Source organism: Pelobates fuscus, chromosome 1, assembly GCF_036172605.1.
Source record: "Pelobates fuscus isolate aPelFus1 chromosome 1, aPelFus1.pri, whole genome shotgun sequence".
Lineage (NCBI taxonomy): Eukaryota > Metazoa > Chordata > Amphibia > Anura > Pelobatidae > Pelobates > Pelobates fuscus.
The window spans coordinates 431,415,849-431,442,308 of NC_086317.1; the positions used below are offsets into that span (position 1 = coordinate 431,415,849).

General features: G+C 42.3%; 1 protein-coding gene across 1 annotated transcript in view; it reads left to right on the top strand.

The window, feature by feature from the left end:
• STARD13 (StAR related lipid transfer domain containing 13) overlaps window positions 1-26,460 on the top strand; it is a 260,123-nt gene that overhangs the window by 19,757 nt on the left and 213,906 nt on the right. Inside the window, exon 2 of the mRNA XM_063429412.1 lies at window positions 10,025-10,162. Coding sequence (XP_063285482.1) covers window positions 10,052-10,162 — 111 coding nt within the window. The 5' untranslated portion in view covers window positions 10,025-10,051. The remainder of the gene's footprint in view (window positions 1-10,024; window positions 10,163-26,460) is intronic.

A 26,460-nucleotide genomic window follows, 5' to 3' on the forward strand; every position in this document is an offset into this window, starting at 1 on the left:
TCCCATTACGACAAAATGTTTCTCTCTGTTTTTGTATTTGTTTTATGATGATACTATATATATACAAGGTTTGAGAATTCCAGAATTGTATTCTTGATAACCATAATACGGTTTCTGATTTTGTGTTCCATTTTCAGGTTTTTTAGTATGTTACATTGTTTCATATACAAATAACTATTTTAATAAATGACTGTATCCATTCAAGTAATTTGTTATGTTTGAATTACTATGGACATGAAAACAAAGTTTCATGAAAATAAATATTCTTCTTGTTCTGAGTCATATAAACCTCTTCCTATTGTATCTCAAACTTGATTACACTGCACAATGTTCTATAATTAGCTGAAAACGATTGGCTAAAATTAGTCAGACATTTTAAGAAATGCAATACTCCAGTGGCATATTGATCCACATGCATAAAAGCTTTTAATGATGTCAGCTTTATAAATGCTAAATGGATGATCTATACTTGTGGTGTAGGAAGATTTGCAAGGATATTTTTCAGCACAAGGGAGCGCTCTAGAATTCCAAATGGCCAATGTTCATTTCCAAGTAAATGTATAAAATGACTAAATCTCTCCTTTCCTTTGTGGGGATAAGAGGAAGAAGATTTTTAGCTCGTGGCGACGCTATGATGGAAGTGGGTGGAGGCGGAGCTAAAGTCCCCTCCCCCCCTAATATGTGATTAATGAGCTGTGACGGGGAGGGGGTAGATCCAGTGCGGGATTTAGTTGCCTAATTCAGCAAATTCTCAGTAGTGATTATTAATGATTCTGGAGTTCTAAACAGTAACCACGTATTGCACATGTAATAAATCCCGCAGATTATCCAGGGACCAAATTAACTTATGTTGAAGTTTGACTGACCAGGTAACATGTCGTCCCACGAATGGGTCTTAAGACTCTCTATAAATATCAGCAAGGAAGACTTCCTTTGTACAGCAGTGAAAGACAAATTCAAGGATTTTGCATAAAACAAAAAAAAAACATAGATGATGACTTGTATTAATAATTCATTACCTTATTCTAGATTTTAGGCAGAAAGGGGCGTTGCTCCCCTTCTCTGTTGTAATTAGCTGTAAGAATTTTTCTTGCGAGGCCTCGTTATTGAGACTAAAAGCCCGAAATAATATTCTTCAAACTGGCGCGCTAGCTCTTCGAACTGACACCCCACCTTTTTAGAAAAAGCCGTATATGGTGCAACATGCATTCTACTATTTATGAATACTTGAATGTGTGAATTATTTGAGTAGCTTGGCCAAGCGACTGTCCTTGCCAGAAAACTCTCGTTGTGTTTAGTGTAAAACAATGTGGCTTTCAAATCAGAGGGCTTTGGAACTGACTGTAGCAATCTTTTCTAACGTTTCTCATAACCTTTACATGTTTGTGGCTTGTTGTATTACCCAACCTCCAAATTAGAGCTATTTTTTTTTTTTTTGTGTGGTTTCCATGAAAAACTAGCTTTCTGACCTCAGCGCTGAACAAGAACCCCTTATTGAAATGCACTTTTTATGTCTATTAGATTCCAACATTTAGGTCAAGATATACTGTAATGGCAGCACATATTCTAATCACGGGCATGTCAAGCAGACAGACCTGCTACTATTACAGAATGTTAGAGTGAATAGATTTATTGTGAGCAATCATACGTTTTAATGTTCAAGATTAAAATGTTTTTTCCCGCCTGCAGCTCCTTTCACTTGCGATAGAATGCTGACTTTACAGAATTCCCAGAAATTAATAGAAACTGTGGATTCTTTCAATATGATGTAGTTTTAATTACTGGTCACTGTGTTATTCATTTAAACTAATTTATCAAATCGAATATTTCTAACAATTTAGTAAACCTGCTTAGAACGACATAACAGTTAATTTTCAGAATTATGTTACATTTTATAGTTCGTTCCTGCAATGAATTACCAGCAAACCTAACTAAGGATCATGTTAAGAATGAAACATTGGTAAAACGTGATCAAATTTGACATACAATTTAAAGTTGAATTGTTAATTGTCATCTTGATCTATGGAACTTCTACTACTTCATAAATCTTATGCATACCTCCCAAGTGTCCCTATTTAGGAGGGACAGTCTCTATTTTAGGCCAAAATCTCTCTGTCCCTCTTTTTTATCCTTAGGTCCCTCTTTTCTAAGAGCACCATATTGTGTGCCCGAGTGTATAACAGAGCTCCACAGCAATAATGCTCACAGTAATGTGTCTTTATTACAATACATGTGCACAGGCCCAACGTGTAGTGGCGGAACTGCCACCAGTGCAGCTGCACCGGGGCCCACTCCTGATAAGGCCACCGGGTGTCCCAAGCATTTAGTGCCACCCGATGGGCCCTATATCTTCAGCAGCCCGGTCAGCTCTGCAGCCGTGCAACAGCGCTACCGGGCCCCTTTAAAAAATTGCAGTCGCAAAGAAGTGCTGGGAAAAAGTGACGGCTGGTCACTTCCTCCCAGCTCCATCTGCGCGGGAGGGGAGAGAGATAGGCTGCGAGGATGGAAGAGCCACGCCAACTCCCATCAGTACCAGCCACCCTCCTGCAAAAAAAGTTAAGAAAAACTAGCTATGTGTGTGTGTATGTCAGTATATCTGTATGTGCATGTATATGTATGTATGTATGTGTATGTATTTCAGTATGTAGTCAGTTATGTCTGTCTGTGTGTATGTATGTATGTATGTATGTATATGTATGTATGTGTCTGGATGTATGTCAGTATGTATGTGTATGTATTTCATAGGCGTGCGCAGCCTGTTGCATTAGGGTGTGCACCCTAAAGCACAAACACACACGCCGCGTGTATATGTATTTTTATATACACACACACACATATATATATATACATACACACACACAAATACAAGTATACGTAGGTGCAGTGTATGTGTGATTGTGAGCTGAGCTGTGCAGTGTGTGTGATTGTGAGCGGTGCAGCGTGTAAGGGGTGCAGTGTGTGTGATTGTGAGGGGTACAGTGTGGTGTAATTGTGAAGGGTGCAGTGTGTGTGATTGTGAGGGGTACAGTGTATGTAATTGTAAGGGGTACAGTTTGTGTAATTGTGAGGGATTCAGTGTGTGTGGGGTACAGTGTGTATGATTGTGAGGGGTGCACTGTGTGGGCGACAGGGGTTAGGAGGGTGGAGGGGCAGTGACAGGAGGTAGCGGGGGTAGACGGTTAGTGACAGGGGTTAGGGGGTAGTAACAGGGGTTAGGGGTGGTAGAGGGCTAGTGACGGGTTAGGGGGATAGAGGGGTAATGACAGGGGTTGGGGATAGAGGGGTAATGACAGGGGTTGGGGTAGAGGGGCAGTGACAGGGGGTGGGGGAGTGGATGGGCAGTAACAGGGGTTAAGGGGGTTGGAGAGGCAGTGACATGGGTTAGGGGGGTAAAGGGGCAGTGACGGGTTAGGGGGGTAGAGTGGTAATGACAGGGGTTGGGGATAGAGGGGTAATGACAGGGGTTGGGGTAGAGGGGCAGTGACAGGGGGTGGGGGAGTGGATGGGCAGTAACGGGTTAAGGGGGTTGGAGAGGCAGTGACATGGGTTAGGGGGGTAAAGGGGCAGTGACGGGTTAGGGGGGTAGAGTGGTGTGACAGGGGTTGGGGGTAGAGGGGCAGTGAACGGGGTTGGGGTAGAGGGGTAGTGACAGGGGTTGGGGGGGTAGAGACAGGAGTTAGGGGGGTACAGGGGCAGTGACAGGGGTTGGGGGGTGGAGAGGCAGTGACATGGGTTAGGGGGGGTAGAGGGAAAGTGACAGGGGTTACGGGGTAGTGACAGGAGTTAGGGGGTAGTGACAGGAGTTAGGGGGGTAGTGACAGGAGTTAGGGGGGTAGTGACAGGAGTTAGGGGGTAGTGACAGGAGTTAGGGGGGTAGTGACAGGAGTTAGGGGGTAGTGACAGGGTTTAGGGGGGTAGTGACAGGGGTTAGGGGGGTAGTGACAGGGGTTAGGGGGTAGTGACAGGGGTTAGGGGGTAGAGGGGTAGTGACAGGGGTTAGAGGGGTAGTGACAGGGGTTAGAGGGGTAGTGAAAGGGGTTAGGGGTAGTGAAAGGGGTTAGAGGGGTAGTGACAGGGGTTAAGGGGGTAGTGACAGGGGTTGGGGGGTAGTGACAGGGGTTAGGGACAGGGGTTAGAGGGGTAGTGACAGGGGTTAGAGGGGTAGGGAGAGGGGTTAGGGGGGGTGGGGGGCAGTGAGTGACAGGGGTTAGGGGGTTAGAGGGCTAGGGACAGGGGTTAGGGGGGTATGGGTGCAGAGGCAGGGTGGGGGGGCAGTGAGTGACAGGGGACAGAGGGGGGTTTAAATACCTGCCCTGGTGGTCCAGTGGGCGCCCTCTCTCTTCAGTCTGCAGCTCCGCCGGGAGTGAGCTGCAGACCACATGGTGAGTCTCGCGATCTCCAGGCAGAGCGTTGCCGTGGCAACGCTCTGACAGGCTGGAGATCGCGAGACACCTCATTCTGCAGCTCACTCCCGGCGGAGCTGCAGACTGAGGATCAGGGCAGACGGACAGGAGGGGCCTCTCACCCGGTGGCATTGTGTGCACGCCGCCGGCCCCCTCCTGTGTCGGGTCCTCGGTCATAGACCGAGGACCCGACATGTTAGTCTGCCCTAAGGCAGTGCAGCACGGAGGTGTGATTAGGGTGTGCCCAGGCACACCCGGCACACCCCGTGCGCACGCCTATGATGTATTTCAGTATGTATGTATGTCAGTATGTATGTATGTCTGTATCCATGTATGTATCTGTATGTATGTCAGTATTTATGTATGTATGTGTGTATGCATGTATGTCCTTATGCATGTGTGTGCGTCTGTATGTATGTTAGTATGTGTCTGTGTGTCACTATGTATGTCTGTGTGTCTGTATATGTATGTGTGTTTGTTTCAGTATGTGTGTCTGTTAGTATGTATGTGTGTGTGCCAGCACGTGTGTATCTTTGGGTGTGTGTGTGTATCTGTGTCCTTTTTGTATCAGTGAGTGTGTTTGTGTCTGTGTGTGTGTGTATTCCTGTGGGCTGGGTTTGGAGGCAAGATTTGGGGGCGGACTTGGAGGCAGGCCCCCGGGGGACCAGACCTTGAGCAGTGTTCATGGCCCCAAAATTTCTGATGGCTTCCCTGGCTCGGAGCAATTGCTACCTCTTGAGTTCAGTGCAAATAAGGTAACCAAACCAGGAAGTAACAGGACCTATTGTCTGCTTGAAAAGCGAGCGGGGGTGTAACCAGGTTAATTTATAAATATGTCAATTTGTATTGAAATCTGCACTATTTTCAAAAATTGAAGCACATAAAGCTTTTCAGCAAGCTAAAGTGCTTTAGGGGCCTGTAGTGTCCCTTTAAAGTGTCCTTCTTTTGTCCATTTGAAATATCGGTAAGGATGTGTATGTTCTGTAGTCAGCCATTAGCTCATCTAAACGAAAAGGGAGAGAGGGGACAACCCATTCATTGGTCATTTACTTTCAAATAGAACATTCCAAAATCTACAGAGCCAATCTTTTATGTTGCATGGTTACAGGGACATTCCATGCTTTATTAACTACTTTTTTGGTTTTAGGATTCCACCTGTCTCCTTGCTTACGCATTGATACCAGGAACAAGCTGCATTTATTCAGCCAATCCCCAGTGTCCCATAAATGTCTATGAGGACATAGTAAGTTCATGTTTATAACATCTCACACAGACAAACCAGCAATAAGCAGTGTTTCATTCATTGAAAGGATACATGAGAACTGTTCAAACAATGTAGGGAACTCTCAATTTGTCAAGGGCGTTCTATCCACTTACTTTTACTTCTCCTACTTGATTTTACCCTTTAATAAGGTGAGAGTAGACCAAAGGGAAACACAAGGATTTAAATGAACCCTTTCACTGACAGTGGCGTCTCCAGGATTCATACTTAAGGGGGGCACATAAAGGGGGCACATACATACACACACAGAGGGCTCGACAAATTCCAGGCGCCAGGTCGCCATGACGACTAGACATTTCACCCTGGCACCTGGCATTTGTCAGCCCTTTGCTAAGCCGCGCAGGAAACATTAGAGCCGGCCGCCGCAGGGAGCATGGAGATGGTGCGTGAGGGAGCAGTAACCTTCCTGAAGTTCCTCTCTGCTCCCTCGTGCGCTGTTTAGTAACATGATGTCACTCCGCCCCCAGCATCACTTCAGAGAGCGCGCAGAGGAGCAGAGAGAAACTGCAGGAAGACTGGGAGTAGACACACTGGACACCAGGGAAAGATCCACTCAGCTCTCCCAAAGGCTGGGTGGATTTAAATTGAAACAAAAATATTAAATTGTGATTGTGTGAGAAAATATGTGTGTGTGTGTGCTGGAAGGGCCTGTAAAGTGTGTGCGTGTGCATTTAGGGGCTGCATTGTGAGTATATGTGTATTGGAGTTGTACTGTGTGCTTATTAAGGAGTTGTAGTTGTTGTTATATATATATATATATATATATATATATATATTTATTTATTTATAGGACCACTATAGTGCCAGGAAAACAAACTCGTTTTCCTGGCACTATAGGGTCTTTAGGTCCCCCCCACCCTCAGGGTCCCACTCCCGCTGGGCTGAAGGGGTTAGAAACACTTACCTTTCTCTAGCGTCGGGCTCCCTCGGCGCTGGGAACTCTCCTCCTTCTGCCCATGTCAGCGCCAAATGCGCATGCAGGGCAAGACCCGCGCGTGCATTCAAACCGCCCATAGGAAAGCATTTCTCAATTCTTTCCTATGGACGTCAGCGTCTTCTCACTGTGATTTTCACAGTGAGAAGCGCGGAAGCGCCTCTAGCCACTAGAGGCTGGATAAACCCTAGTGTAAACATAGCAGTTTCTCTGAAACTGCTATGTTTACAGCTGCAGGGTTAACACTAGTGACCTGGCACCCAGACCACTTCATTGAGATGAAGTGGTGAAGTTGTCTGGGTGCCTATAGTGGTCCTTTAATTAATATATATATATATATATGAGATATGGTGTGTAATGGGGTAAAGCATGTATGTATGTATGCATGTGTTTGTGGGGGTAAAGGTATGTGGGTGAAGAGATGATGTGTGAGGTGTGCACTGTGTGTGTATGCAAAGGTGTACTCTGTGTTGGTGGGAGTGTACTGTATGTGGGGGGTTTCACTGTCTGTGAGGGTGTACTGTGTTCAGGGGGTGTAGAGAGTGGGAAAGTGAACAGCTTTACAATTTTTACTTTAATAATTGTTTACAAAAAAAAAAAAAGAATACTGTTTTCCCCTTTCCCTCATCTTACCTTGCAGGGAGAGGTGTCACAATCAGATCCATGGTTGTTGAGAAGGCGGCCTATCCATCGGGTACAGGGGGGGTCACGAGATGAGAGTTCTGTCTCTTGGAGCTCAAGCACTTACAGAGACTGACCCATACAAACCCACAGACTGACCCATACACATACACAGACAGACCCATACACAGACATACCCATACACAGACATACCCATACACATACACAGACAGACCCATACACAGACATACCCATACACAGACATACCCATACACATACACAGACATACCCATACACAGACATACCCATACACAGACATACCCATACACATACACAGACATACCTATACACAGATAGACCCATACACACACACTCTGCCCCCACACACAGACTGCTCCCTTACACAGACTAACCCATACATACATAGACTGACGCCCCACACCCATACACAGACTGACCCATACATTCACAGACTGACCCATACATACACAGACTGACCCCCCCTACACACAGACTGACCCATACATACAGACTGATCCATATGTGGCGGAACCAACCTTGCCACTGTGAACTGGAGAAGCCTGGTTGCTAGCCTCCTGCCCTGCGACTATGGCCCTGGGGTGTATTAACCCTTCAAGAAGTATATTTGGGCCCAATGGATGTTTGTATGCTGTTCCTGGCCCTTTAAATACTTGGGAGCAGTGTTCCAACTTTTGAACTGGCACTTCGAATGCAGTCGAAGTGCCGAAGCCGTCGAAGTGCCGAAGCCGTCGAAGTGGCCGCCATTACAGTCGAACACGTGGTGGCGGCCAATTTAATTCAGTCGAACGCGGTGAGCTGTACCTTCCCCTACCCTTCGACACTGTGGCTGGAGACTAAGTCCCATTCGAAGATTCGAACACACGTTCGAACGGAACTTTTTCATTTCTGGGTGTAAAACAGACCTCTGGTAGACAATAGAACACCACGGAAACAACCCCGGTTTCACTTCGAGAAAAGTCGAAGTGAGTTCGACGATTCAAACGGCGCCTTCGGATGGGACTTTGTAACTTTTCAGAGCAGAAATAGACTGACCGCACAGCCTGAATCTGTGGAACTGTTTTGGGCATGAAAATGTGCCTGCGGTCGGTCACAAAGGACTTCCGACTAACTTTTGAACTAATGGAAGGATTTGCATGATTTTTGAGTATGTTCATATTTCAAGTGTGCTGATTATTAATATGTGTTTTTTTTTTTAAATATTGAATGCATAGTTTTGGAGTTATAGAAATGTATGAAAATGTATGTTTAAACTATATGTTATAATTGGGTTACCTCTCAGGCTAAGGGGAGGGAATCTGTGGGAGGTAACCATTGTGTGATTGGGTAATGTTTAATTGGATGTGGGCGTCTCCCTTGCAGGGGAGAATTGCATAAAAGCAGAGTGTGTGTAATTAAACTAGAGTTCTTCTTCACCCTCAATCTAGAGTCCTGTCTCTTATTGGGGGAATTGCTATATCACTACAAGGGATTGCTATGCTTTGCATGCTCCCTTGGATAATCACTTCTAAGCTCTTGTAAGAGCTTGCTCCTGCTTCACTCTCTTGGAGGAGAGGATCACCCACTGGAACCTGGAGCCTTGTCTGTAGTAAGCATACATGGCATTAATACAGAAATGCCCAAATGCATGCAATTGTACATCATGTGTGAGTGTGCATGAGTGCCTCCGTGGTTTCATGATGTAGCAATGTTGCTCTGAAAGTGGAATTGCAGCAGACATATAAGTGTGTTTTATGCATTTTGTTTAGTATGGTGAGATGCATCAAAATGGTACATGAAATGGTTCATTAAAATGTACATACAGATTAAAGGGATACTATAGTGCCAGGAGTACTAAGCTGTATTCCTGGCACTATTGTTCCCCCTGCCTGCCCCCTCCCTCGCGCCAACCCTCCGGTAAATAAAGGGTTAAAAAAATGTTTTTATTTACCTGAACCCAGCGCTGATGTCGCTTGGTGCTGGGGCGTCGCTCTGCCCCTTTCAACGTCCCTCTTCGAGCGCGCACTAATGCACAGGTGCGGCAAATGCCACGCACATTAGACTTCCCCATAGGAAAGCACTGATTCAATGCTTTCCTATGTGGAAAGATCTGACACTGGAGGTCCTCATGCAGAGCCTGAGGACTTCCAGTGTCCGATACTGGACCAAAGGTCTGTTTCGATTCAGGAAGCACTCTAGTAGCTGTCTTGTAGAGAGCCACTGTGGGCATACTTAGTGCTTTGAACTGAAGTGGTCTGGGTGGCTATAGTGTCCCTTTGAAGCAATACAGTTTGATAGAAAATAGATTCATTTCTGAGTATGTAGCCTTTAACAAGTGCCAACTGAATGTATATATACTGTCTACATGTAGTCATAATTCCCACATACAGTCAGTTCTGTTAAATCAAACATTTTGTGTAATACAAGGCAGGTTACAGTCTACAAAGAATGATTTAGTATGCTCAGTGCATTCAGAACCCTTCATTCCTTCACTTCCTAGCTGCTAGAATGCAACCATAAAGTTTTGCTACAAAAGTTTCAGTAGAGCATGAGAGAATAAATGCAGGTTGATACTTACAGTCCATCTGCAGATATGCAGAGGAAAAGAATTGGCCACATTAAAAAATAAAGTTTAAAATTAAAAAAAAAAAAAGCTTTTCTCTGGAGTAAAAAATATCAGTGGAGAAAAGTAAAAGGTGTTTGGGGCTTCATAGACTAAATTCTAAGTTCAATCAATTAAATGTGATAATTTCTATTGTTTAACAGGAAGAGAAGTCCCAGTGGTCTAAATCCATGAGTAATCTTATGAAGAAGCTGGAACAACTGAATGTGGACATTGAAGATGCCATCACATCAACCTCTTCTTCAATACATTCTGGGACATCTGAAAACTGCAGAGATCTGGTAAGGTTCTATAAAGGTTATCACAAGTGACAGCTAATTTCACAGGAATTAGTTAAGACTCGGTTTAGTATCTAATCACTTTAAATGGATCACTTTTAAAGTGATCATTTGTATTATGCAGCTTAAAAGCTTATAGAACGGGATAGGATATACTTAATGCCAAGTAATATTGTTTATATCAAATTTTATTTTTTTATTTATTTTTCCAATTTTTTTGAGCAGACTTTACTGATATGTATCCATTTTGTTTTCTATAAAGACACATTGCATGCTTGGACTTCATGGCCAACCTATTGTCATGAAGGGGTTAAGTTAGCATTGGGTGAAACTATAGCAATGGTAGATTGTTGTGGGAGAAATCACTAATTTTCCAATCAAGTCTTATGAGCAGTGATACAGGTTGCAATGGCACATACAGCACTGTATGTGTATTCTTTGACACCTTCATTGGCATTTGATTTTAGTTTCTTGCCACACTTAAGCCCTGAGTCTCTAAACTCTGCTTTACATCTCAGACATTCCGAGGTGTAGCTTCAACTCTATTTTTAACTTAGAATGGATTAATTATATAAACAGTGTGAACACGTCTAATGTGTGACTAATAGGAGTTTGTATTGGGGTAAATAATGAGGAGTGAAGTGGCTGGAAACAAGCAAACAAGGTAGACAAAGAAGATTCAAGTTATTTGCTTTTAGGAACTCCGTGTTGAGAGAGAATATTTCTAGGCACGATGCATCGGTCACTGTGCCCACCAAGGTTAAGCTCGCTCTCACCAGCCTTACACTTGTGTTGTGTCCAACCACCCAAGGTGTCGTTCTACTTCCATACTCTCTGTAACTAATGCAATGTCAAGGAAAGATGCAGACTTAATAGGATGTTGTAGCAATTATACACTTGACTTGACTAAAGAAAGAATTTCTGCATTGGTGGGAACAGCACGTGCTAAGGACACAGACAATTTTGGCTTTCCCTCCAGGACTCAGCACGGTCGACTTTCTTTATAAACTCTCTAGGGCAGGGGTGCCCAAAAGGTAGATCCCCAGATGTTTTAAAACTACCACTCCCATGATGCTTTGTCATACTAAAGGCATACAAATGATCATAGGAGTTGTAGTTCTACAACATCTGGGGACCTACCTTTTGGACACCCCTGCTCTAGGATGTCCAGTAGGTGCTCAGTCACCTTGTGTTTTATAGGAGTACTTACCTTTCTTTATTTACTGCTCTTCTTGCTGAACTTTGGACTCTGTATCTCGTTTATGAAACTTTGCTGCGTGGACCCCAACCTTTGGCTTGTATATGACCTTGACTTTGAATGATCCTTTTTATAAAGGGTTATACACGAAAGTGAGGATTCAAAGATAAATTAAAGTGAATTTAACATTTAAGGCCAGAGTAGTCTTGATCCAAGAAGAGATGAAGACTGAGGACATAATTTCTTCATTGCAGTACAGTTTCCTTAAAGAAAGTGCAGTTAAGGCTGATCCCAACAACACATATTGTCTCATAGTATCCTGTGTATGTTTTGTAAGATATTTGTTTCTGGTACTCTATGCCCAACACTGATCAGGAAATTTACACTTTTTAGGTCTAAATTGGGCCTATAATTTTCAATAGCCTGTTGAATTCATTCCAGTTCCTGGTTCACTAAATAACCACATACAACAATTTTCCTTGCCTACATTCCAACTATCAAAAGCTATTTTCATACAAATTATTGTCATAGTAAAACAAAAAATTTAGCTTGCTCTGTTTTTGTTTGTTTTTTTACATCCAGGTGCAAAGGACGGCCATTTTTCTTAGGTATACCTAACCATACAAATATTTGTTAACAAGGTTTTTGTCTGTGCTCCACTAAAGTCTACCTGTGCTCTTGCATTTTAATTAGTTCTACCTGACTAATAGTTTCCTGCAGGAAGCATCTTGATTTTGATTGTTTCATGCAGCAGTACAGAAAACCAACAAAAAAAAACAGTGGTGTGCAACAGTGTGAACGAAGACGTCATGAGATTACTGTGCGTCTAAGCATTTGGTTTTTAGTTCCAGTAATAGAATGAAGCAAGCTGTTGTAAAAACATTCTCCATCATCAAGAGAAGTAGGTTCTGTGCAAGGTCAGTTTTACAACGCCATATGGTAATAATTACAAACTATAAATATTTTCTGCAAACTTGACCTAAATCACAGAAGGGAAATGTTCTTAGTTTCCTAGACTAGAATCGCACCAATATCCGAAGATGTCTTATAAAAAGTAGACGAGGATGCCAAAGGAAGTTCAGGCAGGAAATGGAAAGCGAGTGAGTCATGTTTCTAGAACGTATGGCTGACATTGTTTTAGTTGATACATGTTAACCACACTGTTGATATTGGAAGATCTGGCGTGGGAAAAATCAGTGCCGTTTGACCTCGCTGTGTTTTATTTACTGTAAATGTTTGGTTACTGGCCGGCTGTCGTGACACACTATTCCCAACAAATACTTACAGTTCTCTAGCCATTTTCAAATTTGTAAATGGAAATGAAATAAGCTCTGTAAATTGAATGTAAACATGAGGAAAAGTACTCAAGTAAACTCGAAACAGCATAAAATTAGTTTCACACCAAATTACGCAAAATGCAAAACTGCTGTGGAGAAATTGCATAGCTAGACTAAAATGAACACAATTTCATTGCCCCAATGGTCCTTTAGTAGGCTATAACTTTCAACTGTCCCATTTTTTTGCCAGGACAGTCCCACTTTTTTCAAAAACGTATCCCAAGTCCTGCCTTGCTTTTAGAAATCTGACCACCAATTCCGTTTGAGATTATTACCTATTATTAAAGGATATCCACTGTAAAAAAGAAAAAAAAATTAAATGCCAGGCATATTATACCATAATACCACACCTCCAAAATGTCCCTATTTTGGGCCCAAATCCCTCTGTCCCTTTTTTTATCCAAATGACCCTCTTTTATCAGAGCTCCACATTTTTGGTGTGTATAACAGAGTGTGTATGCAGCAATAATACTCACATTAACATGTTAGGGGGTTTAAGCATGCAAGGGATAGTCATAAGGCTATCATAGACTTAAAGGGACACCATAGTCACCAAAACAACTACAGCTTATTGAATTTGTTCTGGTGAGTACAATCATTACCTTCAGAGAAAATACAGTGTTTACATTGTTTACCTCACTGGCCAGTCCTCATATAGCTGTTAGAGAGCCTTCCTGGGTCATGGCTGCCTAAAATGCATCCAAACATTCAGTATCTCCTCCCTCTGCATGCAGCCACTGCACTTTCCTCATAGAGATTCATTAATTCAATTCATTTCTATGAGGAGATGCTGATTGGCCAGGGCTGTGTTTGAATTGTGCTGGCTCTGCCCCTGATCTGCATCCTTGTCAGTCTCAACCAATCCTATGGGGAAGCACTGTGATTGGATCAGGCCACCAGTTCTGTGTCAGCAGACAGTGGGCAGGTCTAAAGAAAACAGAGACAAAGCCAGGAGCTGCAGACTTGAATACAAGCAAGATTTCTATATTTAGGGAGGCATGAGGGGACCAGGGGGGCTAGATAGTGGTTTTAACCCTATAGGGTCAGGAATACATGTTTGTGTTCCTGACCTTATAGTGCTCCTTTGAGATAAGGCCAGGGACTAATTAAAAGTATTTCGAATATGAGGCAGACTAGATGGGCCAAATGGTCATCACATTCTATGTTTCTAAGTTTGTAAACAACAATAAATGTACTTAGAAACCAGTCTATGTAAATAAGATACATTGTTCTTGTCCTAAATTAAATTTTAGTTCCAAAAATTGCTCTTATCACGTTGTCAGGGTACCTGTAGTCTCTACCTCTGATAAGAGGAGAGACTTAGACGTTTTCCCGTTCAGAAGGGCTGTTTCCTCCGTTCCTCGCGGTCCCTCCGGTCGGTTACACGCCGGCCGCGAGGGATCCACGCCCTTTTATGACGTGACGCTCAGTAGCCGACGTCATGACACCAAGCCGGCTCGACCTGTCACTCAAACCCTGAACACGAACCAGGACTCGTCGGGGGTGTGATTACCTCCTAGAACCGGGGTATTTAATATAGCTTGCCGCATTTGCTCATTGCCCTGTCGTGGTTCTAGCCAGTCTAGTCACTCAGTGCTCTTGTGTCACGTCTAAACATTTGTTATGAAGGAACACAACTTCAGATTTCTTATAGTTTGAATATTTATTATAAAAAGTAAAAGGTATTGACTTTAATTCCAATTTATAGGCACTGTAGCTTTAAGTAGTAAACGATAACTGAAGTCCACAATTATAGGCACTGTAGCTTTAAGTAGTAAACGATAACTGAAGTCCACAATTATAGGCACTGTAGCTTTAAGTAGTAAACGATAACTGAAGTCCACAATTATAGGCACTGTAGCTTTAAGTAGTAAACGATAACTGAAGTCCACAATTATAGGCACTGTAGCTTTAAGTAGTAAACGATAACTGAAGTCCACAATTATAGGCACTGTAGCTTTAAGTAGTAAACGATAACTGAAGTCCACAATTATAGGCACTGTAGCTTTAAGTAGTAAACGATAGCAATTAGCAGACACTGAATCAGAAAGAGTCGTTTAGCAGTATTAATGAATTAGGTGATAAGAAGATACAATAGCTGTTCCATAGACTTTAACTGAAGCAAGACAGATGCAGCTAACTGAGATAAAGTATGAGTTGAAGTTAGCTGTAACGGGTTTGTTTTATCGAAGGACTTTGGAGACAGGAAATAACAGCTTTGAGATGCAACGCTTATCACAGAGGTTTTACTTAGCTTCCGGCACATAGAACACTGGTTCCCGAGATCTCCTCAGAGGCGGTTATCCTGAATGGAGAGAGTTCAGCTTTAGTCGTGGATGAGGAGAGGTGAAGGGAACTTGAAGTCTTCCAGTCCGGTCCGGTAACAGAGGGCTTTCACAACGATGTTGTAGCCGGTTCGTGAGTACGGAACGTAGTTCAATAATCCAGCGTCGATCAGCTGGTGCGGTCGGATTAAATAGGGAGACCGTGTCATAAAGAGGTGTGGCTAAGCTCTGTGGAACCAGGAAGTAAGAGGATACCATAATTAAGGCATGACATCTTGTATGTCTATTGTCTCTTTGGTTCTGACCCGGCTTGTTTGTATCACTCTGCTTATCTCTGTTATCCTTTGACCCGGCTTGTCTCTCGCTTACCTGTCTTCTCGTTCCCTCGACCTCGGCTTGCCTCTGACCATTCTCTACTTACTCCTTACGTTAAGTCCGGCCATTCTAAGGTCCGGTATACGTACCTACTACACTTTGTACTCTGCGTGTTGGATCCCTGTCCCGATCCTGACATTACGACAGGGCCAATGGATCCTGCAGGTACAAGTAGTCAGCTTGGTCCTTCCGATCCTAGGTTTGACGCCATGGAACATAGAATGGATCAGATGGCCTTAGCACTACAGGCGTTATTATCTCGTCCTAATAACCCACCAGAAGAGATGCGTAATAATTCTATCTCCCCTGTAAGTTCAGGTTTAGAGGTAGCCACTGTAGGTGCCTCCTCTCGTATTACCCCACCTGTACGTTATGGTGGTTCTCCTGAGAAGTGTCGAGGTTTTTTAAACCAAATCAGTATCCACTTCGAATTACAACCCCGTTCCTATCCTACAGATAGGGCGAAGGTCGGATTTATTATCACCTTACTCGTTGAGAAAGCTCTGAGATGGGCCAATCCGTTGTGGGAAAACGATAATCCGTTAGTATATAATTATAATGCCTTTGTAGCTGCTTTTAGAAGAACTTTTGACCCTCCTGGTAGAAAGGTCAATGCAGCCAGATTACTGTTGCGCCTTAGACAAGATAACCAAACTCTTGTGGAGTATGCACTAGAGTTCAGGTCCTTGGCGGCAGAAGTTAAGTGGAATGAACAGGCTTATATAGACGTATTTTTAAACGGATTATCAGATGTAATACTTGATGAGGTTGCTACTAGAGAGCTTCCTGAGAATTTGGAGGATTTAATTTCTTTTATCTCTCGCATTGATGAACGCTTAAGAGAGAGACAGAACACTCGAGATAGAACCTGTAGACCTTCCTTCAAACTAGCTTCCTCATGAGATCAAAACCTTACCTTTTCCAGAACCTATGCAGATAGGCAATACTCATCTCTCAGAAGAGGAGAGACAGTACAGGAGAAGGGAGGGGCTGTGTATGTACTGTGGAGTCAGAGGTCACTTACGCCTAAATTGTCCTAATCGATCGGGAAACGCTCGCACCTAAGTTTCTCTAGAGGACAGGCCTTGGGTGTTTCTATTTTGTCCTCTACTCATAATTACAAAGATCATAGGCTTGTGCTACCCGTTTCCTTAACTTGGGAGAGGGGAGTAGTAGAGACTGTGGCATTGATAGATTCCGGAGCTGCTGAGAGCTTTATCGACCAAGTTTTTGTCACTAAACACACTATTCCATCTCAGTTAAGGGAGACGCCCTTGGCCGTTGAGGCCATAGATGGTAGACCTTTAGTTGAGCCTGTGATTTTTCGTGAAACCATACCCGTTAACTTAACTGTTGGTATTTTACACGAGGAAGACATATCTCTGTTACTCATTTCATCTCCTTCTGTTCCCATAGTCCTGGGGTATTCTTGGTTAAAGAGACATAACCCTATTATTGATTGGGAATTAGGGGAGATAATCTCATGGGGTCAGAATTGTCAGGAGAAGTGTTTACAGAAAGTCTCACCGCTTTGCATAGTTAATGCATCCACTCAGTCTACCGACCCTACAGAAGTACAAATACCTCCACTGTATCTGGACTTAAAGGCGGTATTTGACAAAAAGAAGGCCGATACTTTACCCCCACACAGGTCCTTTGATTGTAAGATTAATCTACTCCCTGGTACCATGCCTCCCAGGGGCAATGTATACCCTTTGTCTACTAAAGAGAACTTAGTCCTAGAGGAGTATATTCGTGAAAATCTAGACAAAGGATTTATTAGGAGATCTTCCTCCCCTGCCGGGGCTGTTTTTTTTTTTTGTTAAAAAGAAGGATGGTACACTGAGACCTTGCATTGACTACCGAGGTTTGAACAAAATAACCGTTAGAAATGCCTACCCGATTCCTTTGATTACCGAGCTCTTTGATCGTTTAAAGGGTTCCAAGATTTTCACCAAGTTAGATCTCAGAGGGGCATATAACTTGGTGAGGATTCAGCAGGGTCACGAGTGGATGACGGCGTTCAACACTCGATATGGGCACTACGAGTATACCGTAATGCCTTTTGGTCTCTGCAATGCGCCGGCAGTATTTCAGGACTTGATCAATGAAGTTCTTAGGGAGTTTCAACAGGACTGCGTTATTGTATACCTGGATGATATTCTTATACATTCTAGGGACATTGAGACTCACCACAGACAAGTCAGAAGGGTTTTGCGCAAACTTCTTCAACATGGCTTGTACTGCAAACTGGAGAAATGTAGTTTTGATCAGTCCCAGACAAACTTTCTTGGTTATGTGATTTCTGGGGAAGGGTTTAAGATGGATCCGGATAAACTCCAGTCCATTTTAGACTGGCCCTTACCTAAGGGTCTCAAGGTCATTCAGAGGTTTATTGGATTCTCCAATTATTATAGGCGCTTCATTAAGGGTTACTCGTCAATTATTGCTCCTATCACCAATATGACCAGACAGGGGGCTGACACTAAGAATTGGTCTACTGATGCACTTCTTGCTTTCAAAACCCTCAAAGAACTTTTTGCTTCCGCACCAATTTTAGTTCACCCTGATACTACTCTGCCTTTCCTACTCGAAGTAGACGCCTCAGAGACAGGTGTAGGCGCTATCCTGTCCCAAAGGTTAGGTGTGGATAAACCATTACATCCATGTGGTTTTTTTTTCCAAAAAGCTATCTGGCCCGGAGAGCAGATATGACATTGGTGACAGGGAACTACTAGCAGTTATCATGGCTTTAAAGGAATGGAGACATTTATTGGAAGGGACCTTACATCCTGTTACTATTTTGACGGACCACAAGAACTTGTCCTATATTGGGGAGGCCAAGCGATTGTCCTCCAGGCAAGCTCGTTGGTCTTTATTTCTCACCCATTTCAATTACGTACTCACTTACAGACCTGGTTCTAAGAATTCTAAAGCCGATGCTTTGTCTCGCCAATATGAACCTTCTACTGTGTCTGAGCCAGTGTTGTCCTCTATAGTCCCCAAGTCCAATATTATCGCCAACACAAGTCTTAAAATTCATTCTCCACTGCTTGACCGTATCATGAAGTTGCAACATCTGGCACCTAGGCAGACTCCTGTGGCAAGACACTTCGTTACAGTGTTTCCACGAGAGTAAGGTGGCGGGGCATCCTGGTATTCGCAAGACATATTCCTTAATCTCTAAAGATTTCTGGTGGTCTTCTTTACGAAAGGATATTAAGGATTTCATTGCAGTGTGTGAGATCTGTACTAAGACTAAGCAACCTCATACTCTTCCATGTGGTCTATTACAGCCCTTGGGCATTCCAGAAAGACCATGGTCCTGTTTGGCCATGGACTTTATTGTTGATTTGCCTATTTCTAAAAAACAGACTGTTATTCTCACTGTAGTCGATAGGTTTACTAAGATGGCTCATTTTGTGTCTTTACCTAAACTTCCGACTTCTCCTGAATTGGCGGAAATATTCGCTAAAGAAATTTTTCGTTTACATGGGATACCTTCCGAAATTATTTCTGATAGAGGTTCCCAATTTGTTTCACGTTTCTGGAGATCTTTCTGTTCTCAATTGGGCATCAAATTGAATTTTTCTTCTGCCTATCACCCTCAGTCTAACGGAGCTGCTGAACGTACCAATCAAAAAATTGAACAATATTTGCGTTGTTTTGTCTCCGAACATCAGGACGATTGGGTCGGTTTGATTCCTTGGGCAGAGTTCGCACACAATAATCTTGTTTGTGATTCCACTCGTTCTAGCCCCTTTTTCATGAATTATGGCTTTCATCCTTCCATTCTTCCCTCGGTCTCTTCTTCCCAAGGGGTACCGTCGGTTGATGTTCATGTTGCCAATCTGAGGAAGTTGTGGGATCAGACTCGACAAATTCTCCTACATAATTCCATGTTGTTCAAGAAACACGCTGATAAACGCAGAAGGGCGGTTCCTGTTTTTGTTCCTGGTGATAGGGTATGGTTGAGTACAAAAAACATTCGTTTAAAGGTTCCTTCTATGAAGTTCGCGCCTCGTTACATTGGCCCTTACAGGGTCCTGGCTCGTATTAACCCGGTTGCGTATCGTCTAGTACTTCCATCTGCCTTACGCATCCCTAACTCTTTTCATGTTTCCTTGCTGAAACCGTTAATTTGCAACAGATTTTCCTCCACTGTTTCCTCTCCCCGTCCTGTTCAGGTTGAGGGCCAGGAGGAGTACGAGATCAACTCCATCATCGATTCTCGAATTTCTCGAGGGAGGTTACAGTATCTTGTCGACTGGAAGGGATATGGTCCTGAGGAGAGGACTTGGGTACCTCAGGAGGATGTTCATGCTCCTCGCCTCCGCAGGGCTTTTCACTCCCGCTTTCCATCTCGTCCCGGATGCTTCCGCCCGGTGGGCGTTTCTGAGGGGGGGGGGGGTACTGTCAGGGTACCTGTAGTCTCTACCTCTGATAAGAGGAGAGACTTAGACGTTTTCCCGTTCAGAAGGGCTGTTTCCTCCGTTCCTCGCGGTCCCTCCGGTCGGTTACACGCCGGCCGCGAGGGATCCACGCCCTTTTATGACGTGACGCTCAGTAGCCGACGTCATGACGCCAAGCCGGCTCGACCTGTCACTCAAACCCTGAACACGAACCAGGACTCGTCGGGGGTGTGATTACCTCCTAGAACCGGGGTATTTAATAGAGCTTGCCGCATTTGCTCATTGCCCTGTCGTGGTTCTAGCCAGTCTAGTCACTCAGTGCTCTTGTATGTCTATTGTCTCTTTGGTTCTGACCCGGCTTGTTTGTATCACTCTGCTTATCTCTGTTATCCTTTGACCCGGCTTGTCTCTCGCTTACCTGTCTTCTCGCTTACCTGTCTTCTCGTTCCCTCGACCTCGGCTTGCCTCTGACCATTCTCTACTTACTCCTTACGTTAAGTCCGGCCATTCTAAGGTCCGGTATACGTACCTACTACACTTTGTACTCTGCGTGTTGGATCCCTGTCCCGATCCTGACACACGTCACCTAAAACTTCTCACAACAGCCTCGTCCCTGACCACACCCTCACTCATACCCCTAATTTTATAGTCCCTCTATGTCTATTTGAAATTTTCGGAGGCGTGAAAAAGCAGATTGTGGTAAATTAGTTCACACTGAATATTCATACACCTAATTATGCTGCCAGAGTCAAGAAATTAGGACAATAATTTCTATATACCTTCTTACCTATACGATTTAGACTCGTGTAAATCTCTTTGCCCCTTTAAATTAATACATTTGAGTGGTTGGAAATCCACTTATGGATTCAATCAGTAATGTATTTCCGTTATGAGTTACAAAGTTACCTCCTATATATGTATCCCTATACATGCAGGAGGTTTGTTTGTAACTCATACATGAGATTTATAACAGATTGAATCTATATATTTTATTATCACTTGTCATGTTGCTGTTTTCTGGTATTTTTAAGAATGCATCAGAATACCGCAGTTTAAATTTAAGTATATCCCAAAATTAAAGCAATCTTTTAAATGTATTTTTTGTTAATGGGAAACAAATTTTAGTTTTAAGTTTATGTCTTTACACCTTCACTACCAAACGATGTGCTAATAAACAGAAACTGGATTTCGGTTTTGATTTTTGGAAAATAAAGCATGTATATTAATTTTCCTTGTCAGTAAGTGTATATAGCACATCACCCCTTACTGGCAAAAAACAAAAACAAATATTTTTGTTAATTCTCATTTATTAACAATTCCAAAAATTGTTTACAGAATAATTAATTTACAGATTAGAAAATTGTATTAAATAAAAAAAGTTAAATACTGCCCGTTTCCTGTGTTCCATGCTACAAATGTCTCCATGAGACACGTCTAAACAAAATGCTATAATTCTCTCACTTTTGCTATAATAGCCCAAAGCATTTATCTAGAACCTTATTGCCACAGTCCTACAATGTTACTGGGCCCCAATATTTTACATATTGGCCATATATAAACTATACTATATGTATTCACATTGTCCCATATATACTGCCCCCTGTGTCAAAGGAACATACATTGCCCATTTGTATTAATTGCCCCATTTTTATTGTCCCATATATTGTCCCTACATACACACAGACACATTCTCTGTCCTCATTCTTTCTCTCGTCTCTTACACCCCAACAAACACTTTTCCACTCCTCCACATGACAAGCAGACTAGATGGGCCGAATGGTTCCTATCGGCCATCACATTCTATGTTTCTATGTAGCTAGTCTTACGTGCACCGTTCGAGCAGGTGTTCGTAGTGTTGAGGTCTCCAGTGGCTCTGAAATAGCAAATCTGTTTTCCATAATCAAATTACTTTTGTAAGTGTGTCAGTCGTGTATACACAGTTTTGAGATGTGTAGACATTCCGTTTGAATTATGTGCACACCATTTTGGAAATAAAGAGGTTGACAAAAGTTATTTCTTTCCCCCATCTACTCCCAAAAATCTAATGTAACCAATTTTGTTTTATTTTAAACTTTTACTTACTTGAGAGGAAACGTATGATAATTGGTTCAGGGTCTGTCAACCTGATGAATTACCAAAAAGAAACATGTCCATATGTACTGTACAACAACATTCATCAGAGAAATGGGTGACAGCCCTTGCTTATTGCTTTCCATTTACCTGTTTTATTTAGCTGCATTTTTTGACATGTAGGTCAGTTTGTCTATGCTTTCTATGCATAGGAAATTAAGCTGTCTTATTTACTTATTTACACATCACCGGCAGAATCCCAGTGGTAGAACCTTTCTATCATCATATAAGCAATGATGTGTGAATAACACACAAAGATACATTATTTATCTGGATGGGTCTAGAGTCTAGGTATCAACCCTTTAAAGATAAAATACCTTATTTCCTGCACACCGTCTGCTCTATACTACATTGGGGGTTTTAAATAACTGGGACTGGAACCTACTTTTTGAAAACACGATTCTTAAAAAGAAACAAAAACAGATTATAGCCAAATATCAGCCTTAAAGTGGCTACACAAAAAAAACAAAAAAAAAACTTTAATGAATGCATGATGACCGAGGGTATTTATTGATAAAACAAATTCAAAGTGAAGAACTTTTGATGTTCAGGGAATGCAACGGACGCTGTCGTACTTATATCATGCACTTTACATCCTGAAGTCAAACTGATACTCAAATACCTCATTTGAATAAATAAAGGTCAACTTTGCTCTAGACTTCCCCGCATAACATGTTCATTTAGGTTTTGGATTCCTGTTCAGATTATGTTCTACAGAGCTTCTGAGTCAACTGAGCATTCATAATCTATTACATGACTAATCCATCTTGCCACCATTATTCTGAGAGCACAGCCAACAGCCAACAGATAAATGTGGTTATTTAAACAACTAACTTATTTTTCCATCAACTCCACTTCATTGATGGTACTATTCCAGTACCAGAACAGCAGCAAAACGTGGAAAACTTTGTATCGTCTTCTGACAGACCACTCTAGCTGAAAGGTCAAGGTTATTATACCTGTTAGGTCTAGTTAATAATTCAGTCTCTAAGGCTAGCAGCCTAAATGTCTGGCATTGGACATGGGCACTAAGCAAAGGGCAAAGTGCTAAATGAGGAGCAATCTTTATAGAAACCAATAGAATGTGTCTAAACATTTAGCACTTTGCTCCACTTTGTTGTGAGAAATTTCGCCATATTATATTTTAACTCTGATGTTCATTTTAGAATTAAAGTTCTAACCGTATTGTAGGGTATTGTATGTACTCCAGAAACCTGCACATACCTTCTTCCTGTTTCTGCCATTTAATTTTCTGCTTACTGGACAGAATATCGACTATGCTTTTTGCCGTAATTCACACTCACATATTTATCCGTAGACATGGTTGCTTGGTAGTTAACATGTTTTGAACTTAATATACAGCTTTTTTTTTACCCTCATCAAATTCCACAGTTAGCCTGTTCTGCAGTTCCTTTTTTTGCCAATACAATTGTCCTTCCATGTACATTTTTTTTTAAATTCTTTATTTATCAATCATGCATGGTGTTTGTACAGAAGAGAAAAAAAAGGGGGGGGGGGCGGGCAACATATGCATACATTTATTGGTACAGTGAGTTATAGCTTAGAGTACAGACGAGGGTGTTGAATAGAAGCTTCGCTGGGGTCGTTGTCCTCTTACAGCAGGTCGTTTAGGAGCTAAATGTGCTGTAGTTTGTCGGTGATAGTTTTCACAGGGTTGTTTCTAGCGGTTATGTTAGTTGCATGTTCTTGAGCTCTATAGGTTCAGCGTATAGCGAGGTATATTACTTTCATTGTTGGTAGGAACCCCGCAAGTAGTTTGATTAGGTATGGTTCGCAAGGTTGTGCTGTTTTTACCTGCGGGGTTGTCTGACCACGTTACCCTTGCCCATTCTTAAAAGCTCCGCTATGCAGCTATGATGTCTGTACCAAAGCACATTACAATAGTCACTTGCCTCTGATATATACACATCCATGCATGTGGTTTTCATTTTTAGTAAGAAAGATAGAGAAAGTAGGAAAGAGAAGATTGAGGAACGAGTAGAGTAATACCAGGGGGAGGTGGGGGGTGGGGGAGGGGGCAGGTATGCTGTGGGTGCGTTGTGAGTATAGTCTGAGCCCTCACTGATTTATGTAGTCTTCCCAGGGTTCCCACGTCTTGAGAAATGTCTGGTAGGTGTCTCTGATTTGGGCAGTTAGCTTGTCCATTAGGTGTGCTTCTTTAATATGTTGTATAACTGTCTCTGTCTGTGGCATGTCCGTGTGTAGCCATATTTTTGCCATTGCCCTTCTGGTGGCTAAGGTAATTTTGTTGAGCAGTTTTTGTTCCTTATGGGGAAGGCTGTGTATTGGTCTGGCTATGAGAAATGTCCAGGGGTCTGGTTGGATGCGCTTGTGTAGGACTGTCGTTAGTAGTGTGGCCACTTTTTCCCAGTAAATTTGTGCCTTCGGGCACTCCCACCACATGTGTAGGTATGTGCCTTTCTCCCCACACCCCCTCCAGCAGATATCCGTCGTTGTTTTACCCATTCTACAGAGCTTGACCGGTGTGGTGTACCATCGCATCAGTGTTTTGTAGCATTGCTCTTGGTGTAGGACGCAGATGGAGGCCTTCGCTGCCGCCTCCCAGATGTACTGCCATTCACCGCTCTCTAATGGTTGTTGGAGGTCTGCTTCCCATTGTGCTATGTATGTAGGTGTGTGGGAGTCGCCCGAAGGTGCGCTTAATTGGTTGTAGAGTGTTGTAATGAGGCCGATACGTGGACCCTCCGCGACACATAGTCGTTCAAAGAAAGTAGGTTTGGCCATTGCTGCTGCCCGGATTTGTGGTTTTGCTGCGAAGTCTCTCAGCTGTATGTACCTGAAATAGTCTTTTGTTGTCAAGGGGGTGAGGGTCTTTAGTTCTTCGAATGTAGGGAGCCTGCCCGTGCGGTAGAGCTGGTAGTATCTCTGTATACCTGTATCTTCAATGTTCTTCCATGTACATTTTTAAATCTGTCTCCTGGGGTTTATACCCCTTATTTATCCCTCATAGTTCATCCTAATATTTATTGTCACAATAGTCACTAGTCATTAAGGCATTTTCTATTTTTCATCAATCTCTGAGTACACTCTGGACTTCCTATATACGCCAGATACTTTTTTTTTAACGTTGCATGGACATCATGCTACCGACACTTTAACAATCTGCATGTTTATTTTTTTTGCTATAAGTGATATATTTTATAAAAAATAAATAAATAAATGAGAGATGCTTTTTTCGTACAGATACTTATAGTGTACCATTATTGTATTCATATCCATCTGTATGTGCCTGTACCAATATATATCTATGATTGCTCACTGTAAATCTTAATTTATTTATTGAGGTATTCATTTCTTTATAAAATATTTTACCAGGAAAGATACGTCGAGAACGGTCCCATTTTCCAGTATGTATTGGAGACTGTTACAATACACACCTTTATAATATCTCACAGTGGATTGTCTTTGGATTCTATGACGGGGCGAGGGATTATTTCTGAATATTTTTCCATGTTTAAATGCCATGTTTTGATTCCACTGGATAGGAATTAGAATATACTCTAAGATCTGTTACATTATGAAGACACGCTAAATCCCATATTTCTCGCTCTTCCCATCTGTGTTGCATCACATATTCCCTTGGCAGAGGTAGCTCACACAGTTTTCTGCTTTATTTCGCCTTGTCTATTTTGTCCTGAATTAATGTCTCTGTTGTGTGTCTATTTCTGGATGCATTTATTTAAAGGTGATGGGAGTTTTGTGGCCTCTGTCTACATATCATCTGTTTCAACGACCTCCAGATGTTTTGTACTTCAGCTTCTATTACCTTCGATCTGAGACATCGTGTAGAATTTTTTTACATGGGTTTGAATAGGATGTTCAAAATCAACATCATCGCCAACATTACTTGCCTGGATGAATTTACGTGTACACAATGGCATTTTTTGTACCATCCTTGGTCTTCTTGTTAGAGAACATGATGGGAACAAGAGCAGTACAAATAGGGAAAGATCAATTGTGGTTTGTTCGTTTTGCCAGGAATGTTATAAGTTTAAGTTCTGGGAAATTACAAAATGTTAGGGGAACTGAAACGCTAGTAGAAGATATCACAGCATGAAACTTTGTGTTCCATCAAGATAGGACGCCTGGAAAATAACGATCACATAAAAGAAAACAAAAGACGTTAGGAAACTGATAAAGGATGACAATATAGGGAAACAATACTTGTTTTGCTTATAAATACTTTTTAAAAGCATTCCATGAATTTTATCAATGACATCTAGAGATTCCTTCATTTAAAGTATAGAAGTTGTTGTCTCTGAAATGTCATGAAATAAAGGCTTATTCAGCATGACTTTTCTATGTAATTTTTCACAGGCACATCCAGCTAATCTTCTGCACAGTGATATTGAAAAAATGATATCAACAAAATATTAAAGCTGGGTTAAAGGGGGCTTTAATTTGACAGGAGGTTTTAAAGAGGCTTTGGTAAAGAATTATGCCTAAGGTTGAGATTTAGCAATGGGAATGCTCCTGCAGATATGTTTTATCTAATTGATGGAAGATACAAAGCCTCCATTGT